Source organism: Sinocyclocheilus anshuiensis, unplaced genomic scaffold (genome assembly GCF_001515605.1).
Source record: "Sinocyclocheilus anshuiensis isolate Anshui unplaced genomic scaffold, SAMN03320099.WGS_v1.1 scaffold1632, whole genome shotgun sequence".
Taxonomy (NCBI): Eukaryota; Metazoa; Chordata; class Actinopteri; order Cypriniformes; family Cyprinidae; genus Sinocyclocheilus; species Sinocyclocheilus anshuiensis.
In genome coordinates, this window is record NW_015558674.1 from 85,166 (window position 1) to 98,892 (window position 13,727).

The window sequence follows — 13,727 nt, forward strand, 5'->3', positions numbered from 1 at the left end:
TCAGTCTTTAATTGTAGTGTCTGTTCATTTACAAGCATAAGCTCGGCTAACGCTAATATAATGAGCATTAGTGTTGTCACGGTACCAAAATTTCAGTATTCGGTACCAATACCAGTGTCTTTAAAGTGTTTTGCTAGTTTGGTGTGTTTCCTCGTTTTGATGTTGCCACGTCTCCGTGCTTTTATGAAGAGAGAGCATCTGCGCACCTTTCGGATAGCGCATCAAGAACCGTGTTGACCGGGTACTCGGTACCACCGGTACTTAAAAAAACCTGGTACCGTAATGTTTTCATTTTTTTAGTACCGACTTGTTACCGAAGTACCGGGTCTTTTGACAACACTAATGAGCATTAGAATGAAGTTTCTTTATTAACTATTCAATGCTCCTATAACTTTTAGGGTAAAAAAAACAAACAGGAGGACATGATGATATTGACTATTTTTACACACCAGAGGCTTTTAAATGAGTAGTGAATCTAAAATATGCGTGTTAGAGAATGTACAAATGGTTAACATTGTGTCATATCAGTCAGAAAAGCAGTTCTGGGCTTTTTTTTAAGCTAACTTAGTTGTTATTCTTGGCTGAATAACTCTAGGTTTTCAAAAGCCATTTAAAATTAAATATGTTTGAATTAAATGAAAGTATAGTCCAATTTTTTAATTAGCATGTTTTTGTGTTTTGCTTCGTTACCGAAGTTGGTACCGAGAACCGTGGATTTTCACTGGTATTGGTACGGAATACTGAAATTTTGGTACCGTGACAACACTAGCAGCACATATTCAATAAAAATAATCACAAAACCCATTTCAACCACAACTTTCATAGATTTACAAGAAGAGACATTTCATTCTTACAAGTACATCTAATGGCTGACATGCATTAAGCATCGCTCTTCATCTAACCAATGCAAACCTCCTACAAACACTGAAAATTAGTGATTCTAATCAAACCCTCCAGAACACGGTCAACAGGCCTCAGAGCAGCAGAATTCATCCTCAGCGAACACAAAACGCTGATAATTAAATGTTTCTGCACTCCTGAATAATTCAGCAAAGATTGATTTTCCCATTTCTGCACTCGTTTACTAAAACAACTACCCCTATCTACTGTATTAACGACAAAAGGAACAGAACGTCTCGACCACAACACTTGGACGTCACCTCTCAGGACAATCTGCCCGTTTATATGATAGCGACAATCACAAACACACTCGAGACTCTTCCAGGAGCTTTAAAGCAACGCTAATCATTTCTTTCTGTCATGCAAAGCCAAACACAAACCTCAAACGAAAAGACAGATCAGCTGGATATCAGATGAGAAACACTGATAAACTCTACGCTCCTTTCACTAAGTACACATGGATACGGATCGAGAGCGATTGATGGTTGAGTGTCAACTTCTCAGAGAGCTTGATTGAAGCTCAAAGCAGCTTTAAACACGACACACCTGACGACTTGACATCATAACCTCTGCCCAAGGCTGCATTTCTATTAACAAGGTGTGTATCTTCAGATTTTCTTGGAGCAAAACCGTGTAAATATCACAAAGCAGGGTCAGTCTTTCAAACAACACTGTGATCTGACAAGCTTGATTACTGAAGCTGTGGGTAAAAATGTTTTAGAAAGCAGTTTGAGAGTTTTGCTCTACTGTATTTCAAGGGAAACCTGCTGTGACGGGATCTAAAGCATCACACGCACTCAGGACTTCTCCAGAAATCCATCATGAACGTCTCTAACCCGCTAAACATTTCTTTCTTCCATGCAAAGCCAAACACAGAACTCAGACGTCATGCAAAATTCTACTTGCTGGACAAGAATTTCCTCAAGACCCTGCTTACACTTAAAAATAGGCTAAATATTCTTTATTGGCATTGATGGATCCACGAAGAACCTTTAACATCCATGGAAACTTTCCAGTTTTTTACAGTGGGAAAATAACATTAAACCAAGTGTACACTACAAGACTGAAGATCGCTGCATTGTGCACAATTACAGACTCCTGAATCGTGCTCCTGGTGAAACACAACGTTTCAAAGACTTCTCACAGAAAACCAGAGCATCTCGTTACTCAAAACAGCCTTCTGTTAGCTTCAGTACAGCTTCAGTTAATTCATTCTGATTCCATTTCTTCAAGCAAACAAAAACCATGGTATTATCACAGTACTTTATATGAAATATGATAATCACACCTGCTATCTAGGTAAATACTAACAACTTAGTGAGCGTTTACAGGGACTTGCATAACACTTTGACATGTTACCCACTAAAGTCAAGCCCAAAATAAGTATTAAGGCCTGTTCACACCAGGAACGATAACATTCTGTTTATTAGTCTGTCGCTTTAAAGGGGTCATATGATGCAATTTCAAGTTTTCCTTTCTCTTTGGAGTGTTACAAAGAGAGAGCGCGCGAGAGACAGAGAGAGAGAGCGCGAGAGACAGAGAGAGAGCGAGAGCGAGAGAGAGAGAGAGAGAGAGGGGGTCACATCACAGTTTATGAGGATTGTTTTGAGTAGCGATTGGAGGGGTTTTGTTGTGAAAACCTGGCAACCCTGCGGTCAATGTTTTCACACTAGCGTTACATTAGCCGAAAAACAACAACAAAGGTTCTAAAAGTGATTACAACCATATCGTTCCTCTGTGCCATTTTCACTACGCGTATTACTAGTGTATTATTCTAGTTATGGTTAATGGCGCTTCAAAGGAAAGAACTCTGTTCTGATGAGCAGGTCTGAGGGGTTTTAATAATAATAAGCGCGCTGTTCGAAACGCGACGCGACGAATCGAGAACGCCTCCGCCGTTCGGCACCGTTCTGCTTCTCACGAGTCAGTTTAATCACGCTTTGGGTGAATAATTACCCGTTATCCTTTCACTGGCGACTTTCGTGAGCTTTACCAGAGACACACACATCGATACCTGTTCCATTTAAAGCGTTCAAACGCGACACTTACCCGTTAATCCCTCGCGTTCAGCCAATACGATGAAACAGCGCTGGTCCTCGCTGTAGGTCGGCGTTGTGGCGTTTTTGTCGCGTTTCCAGTGATTTGGAGTCAATATTTACCTCACAAAACGGGTTAATTAATTAGCCTGTGGCGGCTAAGCGAACGCCAGCTAAGTCGAAATGACAATCGGCCGCCTCACGAACTCGTGAGCGCATCACTACCGCTCAGGATGGGTTAGGTGAACATGTTTAAAGTCATAACCCTCCGGTAACCGAATAACGACAGCCCGCCGCCGCTTAATGCCGTTAAATCGCCACCGAGCACGAGTTCGCGGCGACTGTCAGCAGCGCGCGGCGATCAAACCTGAGCTCGAGTGGGCGGGGCCGTGACGTCAGAGGTAAACCTCACAAAAAGACCCCGACAAACACACGGACAAGACCGCTGTCTCTTTCTGCGCTTTACGTCACTGTTCCATGTGTTTGTGCTTACAGGAAACAGAGGATGGCGCTGTCGGCATCGTTTCATGCTCGGATGAATATGCAAATAAGGGTTTGATGCATCTGATTATAGTATTGATATTGTAATGTTACAATTTGAGTTAACCTGTAACGAACAATTATATATTCAACATCATCAACACCGATGTCTATATATATAGGCCTATATATATATATATATATATATATATATATATATATATAAAAAAAAAAGCTTTTTTTAATCAGAGCAGACTGCACTTGTCGGAAGGAGGGACTTTGTAGAAAACGAAGCGTTTGAGACAGGCGGGGCATAGAGGACCTACAATAATGTACAGGATTTGAAAAATAATGTGTTTTTTGAACATTAAAGCATGTCAACATATTCTGTTACACCAAATACACAAAATAATTATCTTTAAAAAAGCATCATATGACCCCTTTAAATGCTTGGGCTCGATGATTCTGATTGGCTGTCAATCATTGTTGCCAAGTCTCCGGTTTTCCCTCGGAATCGGACTACTTTAACACAGTTGCCGCGAGTTGAAGCAACATCAATAACGTGATATTTAGCTTCTGGGATGCGACTTTTACCAGGGGGACCCAGACAGAAACGTGAATTTTATGTCAGGAACTCGATTTTTAACTGGGGATCCCTCTAAACACGACTGTGCTATTATGAGGATTGTTTTGAGTAGCGATTGGAGGGGTTTTGTTGTGAAAACCTGGCAACCCTGCGGTCAATGTTTTCACACTAGCGTTACATTAGCCGAAAAACAACAACAAAGGTTCTAAAAGTGATTACAACCATATCGTTCCTCTGTGCCATCATAATCAGACTACAGTTACTTTTTTATTGATTAAATTATTACATGTTATTCACACGATATCAATAGATTATTCATAATTTCCTAATTCCTCTTTTTCATTTTTAAATGTTCCTTTCTAATACCGCTTACATACATTCAGAAAGTCTTCATCAGTCACTAGTCAGGTGGCTACACAGCATTTACAAAAAAAATCAGTTCAGGTGTTTCAACATTGCATCAATTACTGATGAACACATTCACGTTTATTTGAATTATCACTCAGTAGGTTATTTAATCATCTATTACAATGTCTTTGGATGCACAAATTCACGTTATTTCTTATTTGCATGTAATGCATGCATTCCCAAACCTTTGTCATCTGAACATCTCTCACATAATATACTTACTTGAAGTACCCCTGAGACTTAAAAATAAATATTTTAATAATTAAGTATCACATTTGCATGTTCATGGGTCTCTGAAGTTGGTTAAAACAATTTTTTTTTAAATATTTTTTTAATAAGTGTATTTTTTTGATTGATGTTATTTTAAAATCATGTACATTTTTATGATTTAATTAAATTATTTGCTTTTCATTAAACTCACGAACCCCCTGCAGTTCCTTTATGAACCCCAGTTTGAGAAACCTTTATAATGTAATGTAATGTTTAATGCACCTCATGTTGTAAATAACAACGAATGGAAAATTTTTTTCTTTTTCATTTTCTTTGCATTTTTAAATAAATATGGTACAAAATTGTCCTGATTAAATAAATGTGGTAAACGAGTCAGATCAAAAGTAATCTAAAAGTAATCAAAAAGTAGTCTGATTATATTACCTAAAATGTGTAATGTAATGGATTACGTTACTAACTACAAATTGTGTCATGTCATTGGGAATCAGTAATGGATTACACTTTTCAAGTAATCTACCCAGCACTCTACACACACACACACACACACTCACACACACACACACATTGTGTTTCCATGTTTTATGGGGACATTCCATAGGCGTAATGGTTTTTATACTGTACAAACTGTATGTGCTATTGCCCTACACCAACCCTACCCCTAAACCTACCCCTCACAGGAAACTTTGTGCATTTTTACTTTCTCAAAAAAAACTCATTCTGTATGATTTATAAGCTTGTTTCCTCATGGGGACCTCAAAAATGTCCCCACAAGGTCAAAATTTACTAGTATTACTATCCTTGTGGGGACATTTGGTCCCCATAACGTGATAAATACCAGGCACACACACACACACACACACACCACACACACACACACACATTTTGGAATATTGTGATTATGCTGGCATGGTGTATTTGGCTAATGTACAAAGCAAAATATATTCTGTTTATATTTTAATTCACAAATTGCTTGTAAATTTCACAAACAGTTACAATTAAATTGCATATAAAACATTAAATTACACATGAAATTCTGAAGTAGAAAAACTAAAATGCTATTTTCTTGCAAAAAGTATTCCAATACATTTTTTATAACTATGTTTATTGTGTATACTGGCTACTATACAAAGTAACATAAAACAATATTGTTTATATTTTCACAAAACATGTATTTTATATGTAACATTTTATGCTCTTAGTATTGTAAATATGCTGGAATGGTGTATATTGGCTACTGTACAAAGTAAAATAAATACTTTTTATAAAATAATTGTATTTATTCTTTATAAAATAAAACTGTCTTTTCTTTCCGGACTGGACAATAAAGTATATTCTGACTCTGGTCCATTCTAATATTTCAAAGCAGAGTCTAACTTAGATGTCAGACTCATATTGTTATGATTTTACATTTAAAACAATGACAAATGTTTAGCCTATCAGTCAAATCAAAAGGCTGGAGCTTGTGGTTTTTGCAGCACGTGTTGTGTGCTTGATTTCAGACCGGTTCTCATGCGTGACATTTCAGTACGTGTGTCCTGTCACTTGTTGATTTTTCTTCTTTGTCTGAGGTCAGGAGCATTCCAAATAAAGCACAGAATGAAGTCACGCTTCACTCTCACCTTTCTCCTATATAGTGTGACCACGGCAGATCAGACTGTACCTGTAATGTATTGATGGATTATTTCTTCTCAAACACTAGTTGAGTCTATTAGGTCATCTTGTGGGGTTATTTGCACAATCTTGTGTATCTTAGTGCAACTCATCAGTGTCTCTGACAAACTGGTGCGTTACTATCTAGTGCACTGGATAAAACTGGATTGGTTTGCCAGCGGCTGTTTTGTCTCCTGTCCTGAGAAAAACATCATGAGGGCAATTAAACCTTGTGCATTGCTTACTAGTTACTGTAGGGTCAGAAATGTTACCTGTTACCTGTAACATTTTCTGTAATTAAAGTTCTCAATCTCCCCTAATAAAATATAAGATGTCAATTCTTTTTCAGAATTCGCCCATCTGTGATGGAAGTATTTAGTGGCATAATAGTTGTCTGTGAAGAACTTAAGCTAATGTTTGTCTGAAATGATCAAATTCGACATTTAAATATAACCTGAGAGACAAAATAAACCAAACCAAAGCATTTAATAGAACGTACTGATGTGGCTAAAAAAGACTCGCTGAAAAAAAAAAAAAAAGAAGCCAGAGAGTTAAAGGTTATCAGGTCACATTTGGTACAGCAAACATTTGTGGCATCACAACATTAACGAGAATACAAATGATTCCTACTATTTTTAAAGAATTCCGTGATTATCAAAAGAAAAATGGCAGATGATGAACCACAAAACTAACAACACCAAACTTTAATAAAAGAGAGGAGAAACATGACAAAGTTTACAAATGCATTTATAAATGCAACAGTTGTACGGCTCACATGATGCAACCCATGCACAGATGACAGCATTCATCATGTCTGATCTCCATAAGAACACCGATGTGTGTCCACTAGACGGCGCCTGCGCACTGCGAGTCTGAGAGGCTCAGCATCTGCTGATGGTCTGATGTCCCGCGGGTTCATTAAGCTATCTGTGTTAATTAATCACCCTCAATCACTCCACAAGCCCATGTAGGGATGAAAAAGATTCTATCGATATTCTTTACCGTTGCTTTTTATTTATTGCTCGTGCTGCTTGCATATTGCAATGTTTAGTGTTAAATGGCCAGACATTGAATAGTTTGCGTTTAAGTCAGTAAACAGGGTTTAAAAACCTGATGCACGAGCTCACTGCCACATTTTACCACTGAAAAAGAAAGCAGTAATTTTTAATCAAATTTCACTCAAAAAATCGACTACACAAAAATGGCAAATAACGCTGAATTAAACGTGCACTCTAACAAATGCTGGGTTGTTTCAACCCAACTTTGGGTCAAATATGGACTAACCCAACCGTTGGGTTAAATTTTCACTGCCACATTTTACCACTGAAAAAGAAAGCAGTAATTTTTAATCAAATTTCACTCAAAAAATCGACTACACAAAAATGGCAAATAACGCTGAATTAAACGTGCACTCTAAAAAATGCTGGGTTGTTTCAACCCAACTTTGGGTCAAATATGGACTAACCCAACTTTTGGGTTAAAAATTTAATGTAAAAATTTAACCCAACGGTTGGGTTAGTCCATATTTGACCCAAAGTTGGGTTGAAACAACCCAGCATTTTTTAGAGTGTGAAATTTCATGTAGTCCAATAAACTTTGTATTAGCCTATTTATCACTTCGAAAAATTATTTTTTAAGTGTATCAGCACTATTAAACTGTATGATAGCCAATTCTTTGCTATTTTTGTTTTCTAAAAAAAATAAATAAAACTAATTCTTAAACTAATCTTTTACGATGTTCGACATTCACTAAGCAATCCTGAAACTCTGGCACTTTACTGTCCTCTTAATAAATGTACAGACGTTTATGTATTTGATTTAAATAGCTCTAATGGTCATTTTGTTATCATTTACCGGTTTGGCTTTCTTCTGAGGAACACAAGAAGATATTTTAAAAACGTTGGGAACCAAACCATTTTTCAAACCATCCAAACAGGTTCAGAAGGACAGTAAGCGTTGCAGAAAGCAGAATGCTCATTTTTGTGCGAACTACCCCTTTAATCGTCATAGTTTGGGAACTTTACGCTTAATGGAGCCATGCAGTTGGTTGAGTTTTTGCACGCTGGTCGATGCATGAACAGATGCACCACACTGGACTTCCCCATTTGAAACAGCCGGGCTTGCGTCAGATTGACCGATCTCGTGTTGCCTTGTGATCTGTTTGGTTTGGATGCTTTAGGGTTACGATGCTGGGGGTCACTGGGACAGAGGTGAGAGTTTGGACTTCGCTTGGGCAGCCACGGCTCGACGTGGCACTGTAAGTGTCGTATGTTTATTTGCTCGCGCTAATGATTAACTCCAGCAGAGCTATATATACATGCTTCAGAGAGGAGTGTGCATGATGTGCATCCCAGCAGCGCGTCCTCCCTCCCCTCGAGCGCGTGTATATGTGTGACAGCCAGAGCGTCATTGGTGCGTCCCTTAAACGATTCACAACTTTTGATGGATTACCCCACTTCTGAGTGCTCAGGTGCGGCTCAGTCCTCTCCGTCCACTCGCTAGTGCGCGTCTCCCCAAACCTGTCAGACTCAAACGAGCGAAAGCAAAGTCACATGTTCTTAGTGTCGTTCTCGTGGGCTCACATGTGCGGGCTTGCGTCCGCGGTGCTGTCCACGCTGGTGGTGCTGAGCGCGTTTACGGTGAATGGAACGAGCGCGGCCACCACCGGCTGCCCGACGTGCGGCATGCTGGCGATGGAGAAGAGCACGGAGGAACGTTACCTGGTCGAGATGGCCAAACAGCGGATCCTGGACAAGCTTCACCTGCGGGAGAGGCCGAACATCACGCAGACGGTGCCCCGTGCCGCGCTCATGACGGCGCTGCGCAAGCTGCACGCGGGCCGCGTCAGACAGGACGGAACGCTGGAGCTGGACAACAACGTGCCCAACTCGCGCACCAGTAGCCAGGCATACGAGATAGTGAGCTTCGCTGATGTCGGTGAGTGTGCATCTGACTTACAGAGAGTTTATAGAAGCGTTCTTAGCACAAACTGGTGCGCACCTGCGTTTACACAGATTCTCACATTGAACTGAATGCTTTTAGGACCGCTTTACACAGAAAACCTTTTTTCTCAAACTATAGAATAACGGTGAGCACATCTGACTTATAAATCGTTCAGAAAAGCACTCTTAAAATTACATCCCTTACATCAGTTCTCAGCTGAATTGAATGGATTTACGAACGATTTACATAGAAGAAGAAACAAAAACAGTTATCTGGTGAAAATACTCAAATGAATGGTTTTAAGAACGATTTACACTGTTCAGATGCGGTTTCTTCAATGGTTAACTGGTTTTTAAAGGTCAGAGCAAACTATAGCCTACCCTAAACAATGTTATATGCATATTTACAAAGTACATCTGAATTATTGTGCCTCTAAATCGTTCATAACGATCGGTACGTGCACTTTATGTAAATTCTCACGTTTATTTCAGATACATTAAGACATTTTATAACATATACTCAAACTGAAAAATGCATGTAAACTAAATATTAAAATATTACGATGCATCTTATTTTTGACATGAGTGGGCGTGGTCATTTGAACAGGCCAGACTTCCGGCGTAATGGTTTCTAATTTTAGCTGTACAATGCTTTTCTCTTTTAAGTTCTGTTTTTTTTATTTTATTTAAACTTTGTCAAATACACAAAATGTGTAAATTTGAGAAATATTTGAAGAACTTGCTGTTGAATTCTGTAATTTTGAAAGTTCAGCCGGTTATGCTGCTTTATAATGTAAACTGTTTTTTGCCATCATATAATTTTTATTTAATAACAAACACACAAACTGGTTTGTAGCACAAATCATTTTACCAACAAAAAAAAACCTAGAAACAAATTTCACTCTAAAATGACTAGTAAATTTAACATTTAATTACAAAGAAATGTACGTGAATTAAGCGTGAAATTGTGAAGTATAAAGACTGTAATAGTATTTTGTTCTCCTTTCTGTAATCTTGTTCAAAAAAAAAAATTTTTTTAATACAGTTTACACTCTAAAAAAAAATGCTGGGTTGTTTCAACCCAACTTTGGGTCAAATATGGACTAACCCAGCTGTTGGGTTAAATTTTTTTATTACATTTGTAACCCAAAAGTTGGGTTAGTCCAAATTTGACCCAAAGTTGGGTTGAAACAACCCAGCATTTTTGTTTAGAGTGTAGCTATTCACCAACAGCGCCTAATGAATCAGAAGTCTCGCACATTCACAGAAAACATCTTACTTCCGCGTTGCATTATAAGCACTTCTTCTAAGCACTTCTGTCTGATTTCTCTCCAGATGCCGAGGTCTCTGCCGGCACCGACACCAGTCTGTCGTTCCAGTTCCTGCAGGAGAAAGGTCACAGCGTGCAGGTGCTGCAGTCGTCGCTGTGGCTGTACGTGAGTCCGGCTGACGCCCCTCATCACGGCGGCCGCGTAAACGCAGAAATCTCCCTGCCGGCGTCGAGCGGCGCTAATCGCACGCTGCTGCTCCAGAGAAGCGTGGATGTGTCACGAGGCGGATGGCACACGTTCCCCGTAACCGGCGCCCTGCAGGCCTTCCTGGACGGCGGTCAGCGGAGGCTCCGTCTGGAGGTGCACTGCGAAGACGGCGGCCGCAACCTGTGCAGCCGCGAGGCGTCCGGCGACTCCTCGCACCAGCCGTTCCTGGTGGCGCAGGTGCAGTTGCGCGACGACGCCAACAAGCACGCCCTGAGCAAGCGCTCCCTGCGATGCGGCGACGACGTGAGCGTGTGCTGCAGGAAAGACTTCTACATCAAGTTCCGCGACATACAGTGGCAGGACTGGATCATAGCACCAGAGGGCTACCACATGAACTACTGCATGGGACAGTGTCCACAGCATTTATCCGGCTCGCCCGGCATCGCCTCCTCCTTCCACGCCACCGTCTTCAGTCAACTGAAGGCTAACGGCATCCACACGGCCGTGTCGTCCTGCTGCGTCCCCATCCAGAGACGGCCGCTCTCCATGGTCTACTTCAACTCGCAGCACACCATCGTGAAGACCGACGTCCAAGACATGATCGTCGAGTCCTGTGGGTGCACATAAAGAACAATTACAGGAGACCACAAACCTAACAGTACACAGCCGCACACCTATTTATCTGCTTTATCAGGAAGAGGCGAAATATTCTCTAATCGAGGCTTTTTTTATAGATGTTGAAATACTCAGGGAAATAAAAGCCACGCTTACCCAACATGACAGTAAACATTTAGTTATTGCCACACGTCCCAGCAAAGGCCTGGCAGCAGCAGTGCTGCATTAGTAATAAATGCTTGAATATTTCTCTCACATTAGTTCTCAAAGCTTACTTTTGACTGTTTACGCTAAGCACCAGCAAATGCAACTAAATATGTGTACTGGCTTTCCTTTCAAGCTGCTTATTTTCCATTCAAACAGATACACTTACTTTTATTTGTAACATTAATAATAATAATAATAATAATAAGTATTATTTATATAGCACCTTTGCAAAAGTGGTACAATAATCTACAAACAGTACAATCACCTACATTGTACATGTTACAGGTGTATTTTTTGTGTTTATTTTAAGTGTTTATTCTGTCTCATGTTCTCCTTTTGTTTAGTTTGAAGCACTTCCTAGGAATGCATATGCATCGTGTAGGGAATCTGCAACTGCACTTTATATGTTATTTTGTGTATAAATCAAGCCATGCAAATCCGATCTACATGTGTTTTGTTTATTTTTGCTTGACAAAAATGATACTGTAACTTATGGCACCATATTAAAGCTCTTTGAAAGAGCAAAAACTCACTGAGATTAATTTCTATAATTTTTTTAATAAAGGAATATTTTCTTATCAGTGAGATAGTATGGAAATCTGTACTGTATTGTACATTGTAATTTTGCTGAATATGTGTATTTTTAAAAATAAACATTTTATCTATTATTTCACGTGTGCTTTAATGAGAGGACTTGAATAAGGACAAAGGTCACATCAAACATCAATAAAGTAAACAACCCCTAATATTTGACATGTTCTTTTGTATCCCTTTGATGAGCAAATCCAGACCAATATTACAATATTTCACCATCTCTATGTCATACAGTCTCTTATCACTCGACAAATAATTTAATCATATCTTGGAAAAAGGCAGTATTTCTATGAAGGCAATCAATAACGTCTAAAAGGCAAAGAGCGTGTTTGCTTGTGCAAATAATTGAATTGGTTTTCATAGATGTCTATATTTGACGAGTAAACAACGGTGCAGTTTTTCTGGCATGACTTCAATCTACAACAGAAAGACATAAAATGTGTTGTTCATCATAAAAAAATTTATTCGTTTGGTTTAGCTGCAAACATGACATCAAATATAAATGTAAACAAACTCACGCAACAACACAAACTATTGCTTGTGTGACAGTCGCTGTGTGTAAAACACTGAGGTACAGTGGCGTCCAAACGTCTGAGAGCACAAGCTGGGATTGTGTTTATTTAAACCGGGAAATACATATGTTTGAAGAAAAGTTATGATGTAAAATTAAGAAGAAATATGAACAATGAACTGAAAAATCGACTGTTTGCTATTGTCCTCTTTTTAGAGCTGATTTTTGTTTGCATCATTGAAACATTATTTTCTGGTTTAACACTGTAAAGCTGCTTTGACACAATCTGTATTATATGAAGCACTATAGAAATGACTTGACTTTAGACAACCGTCTTCCATTGATTGAAGCTCAAGATGCTCTTTGGATCTGAAGCACATGAACATCAGGTTTAGTTTATCTAGATTCAATGCTGCTGAGAGACATCCAGCAAATAATGAGATATTCCCACATTTTATGTTCATTTTAAACCTACATTTCTCTCTCAAACTATGATAATATAATTTGCAATGAAAAGAGAAGCACTTTAGGTCTGAGACTTTTGGACCTAACTGTACGTGAGAACTAACTTGATGCAGCCAGTTAAAGAGAACGATAAACTCTTTGGCAGTTCTCATCAGGTTGTGTACAGAAGAGTTGCATGTTGTCCCTGACTGACGCCGCGTGCACCTGCATGCGTGAGCCGATATATAACTGTGACTCAGACGGTCCGTTTGTTCTGATTTCAGCAGGTCAGATAAGTCTTGCCAAGTTGAAAAGGGTGTCATTCACTGTACTTAATAAACACACCAGCAGAATGCCAGTAATATTAGTAAAAACACCATAAAAATTATGCTACAAATCAGAAAACATTGCAATGCCTTCATCTATCAGTAAATGCTCATGAATCAACCTCAAAACATCAAAGTGTTGCATGTTGCCCTTACAGTAAAGCTTCCAGTGTTATTTTCAAATCAACATTACGCAATAAACTGAAGGGCTTTTAATGTGTAATGTAGAAAGTTAAAATTTATGTTAAAAACTCGTAGTTGCATAAAGACTTTCAATGCACTTATGAAAATTTACCATGATACTCAGTTTCCACAAGTG

General features: G+C 39.1%; 2 protein-coding genes across 2 annotated transcripts in view; one reads left to right on the plus strand and one right to left on the minus strand.

The window, feature by feature from the left end:
- LOC107681263 (R3H domain-containing protein 2-like) overlaps positions 1-3,308 on the minus strand; it is an 80,992-nt gene extending 77,684 nt beyond the window's left edge. Inside the window, exon 1 of the mRNA XM_016477514.1 lies at positions 2,950-3,308. The gene's annotated coding sequence lies outside the window, so the exon portion shown is untranslated. The remainder of the gene's footprint in view (positions 1-2,949) is intronic.
- Positions 3,309-8,620: 5,312 nt separating this feature from the next.
- On the plus strand, positions 8,621-12,278 carry LOC107681278 (inhibin beta B chain). The gene is made up of 2 exons (XM_016477527.1): positions 8,621-9,228; positions 10,569-12,278. Exons 1-2 carry the CDS (start codon positions 8,844-8,846, stop codon positions 11,336-11,338), a joined length of 1,155 nt encoding a protein of 384 aa, XP_016333013.1. The 5' UTR covers positions 8,621-8,843; the 3' UTR covers positions 11,339-12,278.
- Positions 12,279-13,727: the final 1,449 nt, after the last annotated feature.

Bases quoted from the DNA above. Each gene is read 5' to 3' on its own strand.
- LOC107681278 (XM_016477527.1), top strand. From the start codon at position 8,844: ATGTTCTTAGTGTCGTTCTCGTGGGCTCACATGTGCGGGCTTGCGTCC. The intron at 9,229-10,568 runs GTGAGTGTGCAT...ATTTCTCTCCAG, and splicing joins AGTGAGCTTCGCTGATGTCG to ATGCCGAGGTCTCTGCCGGC.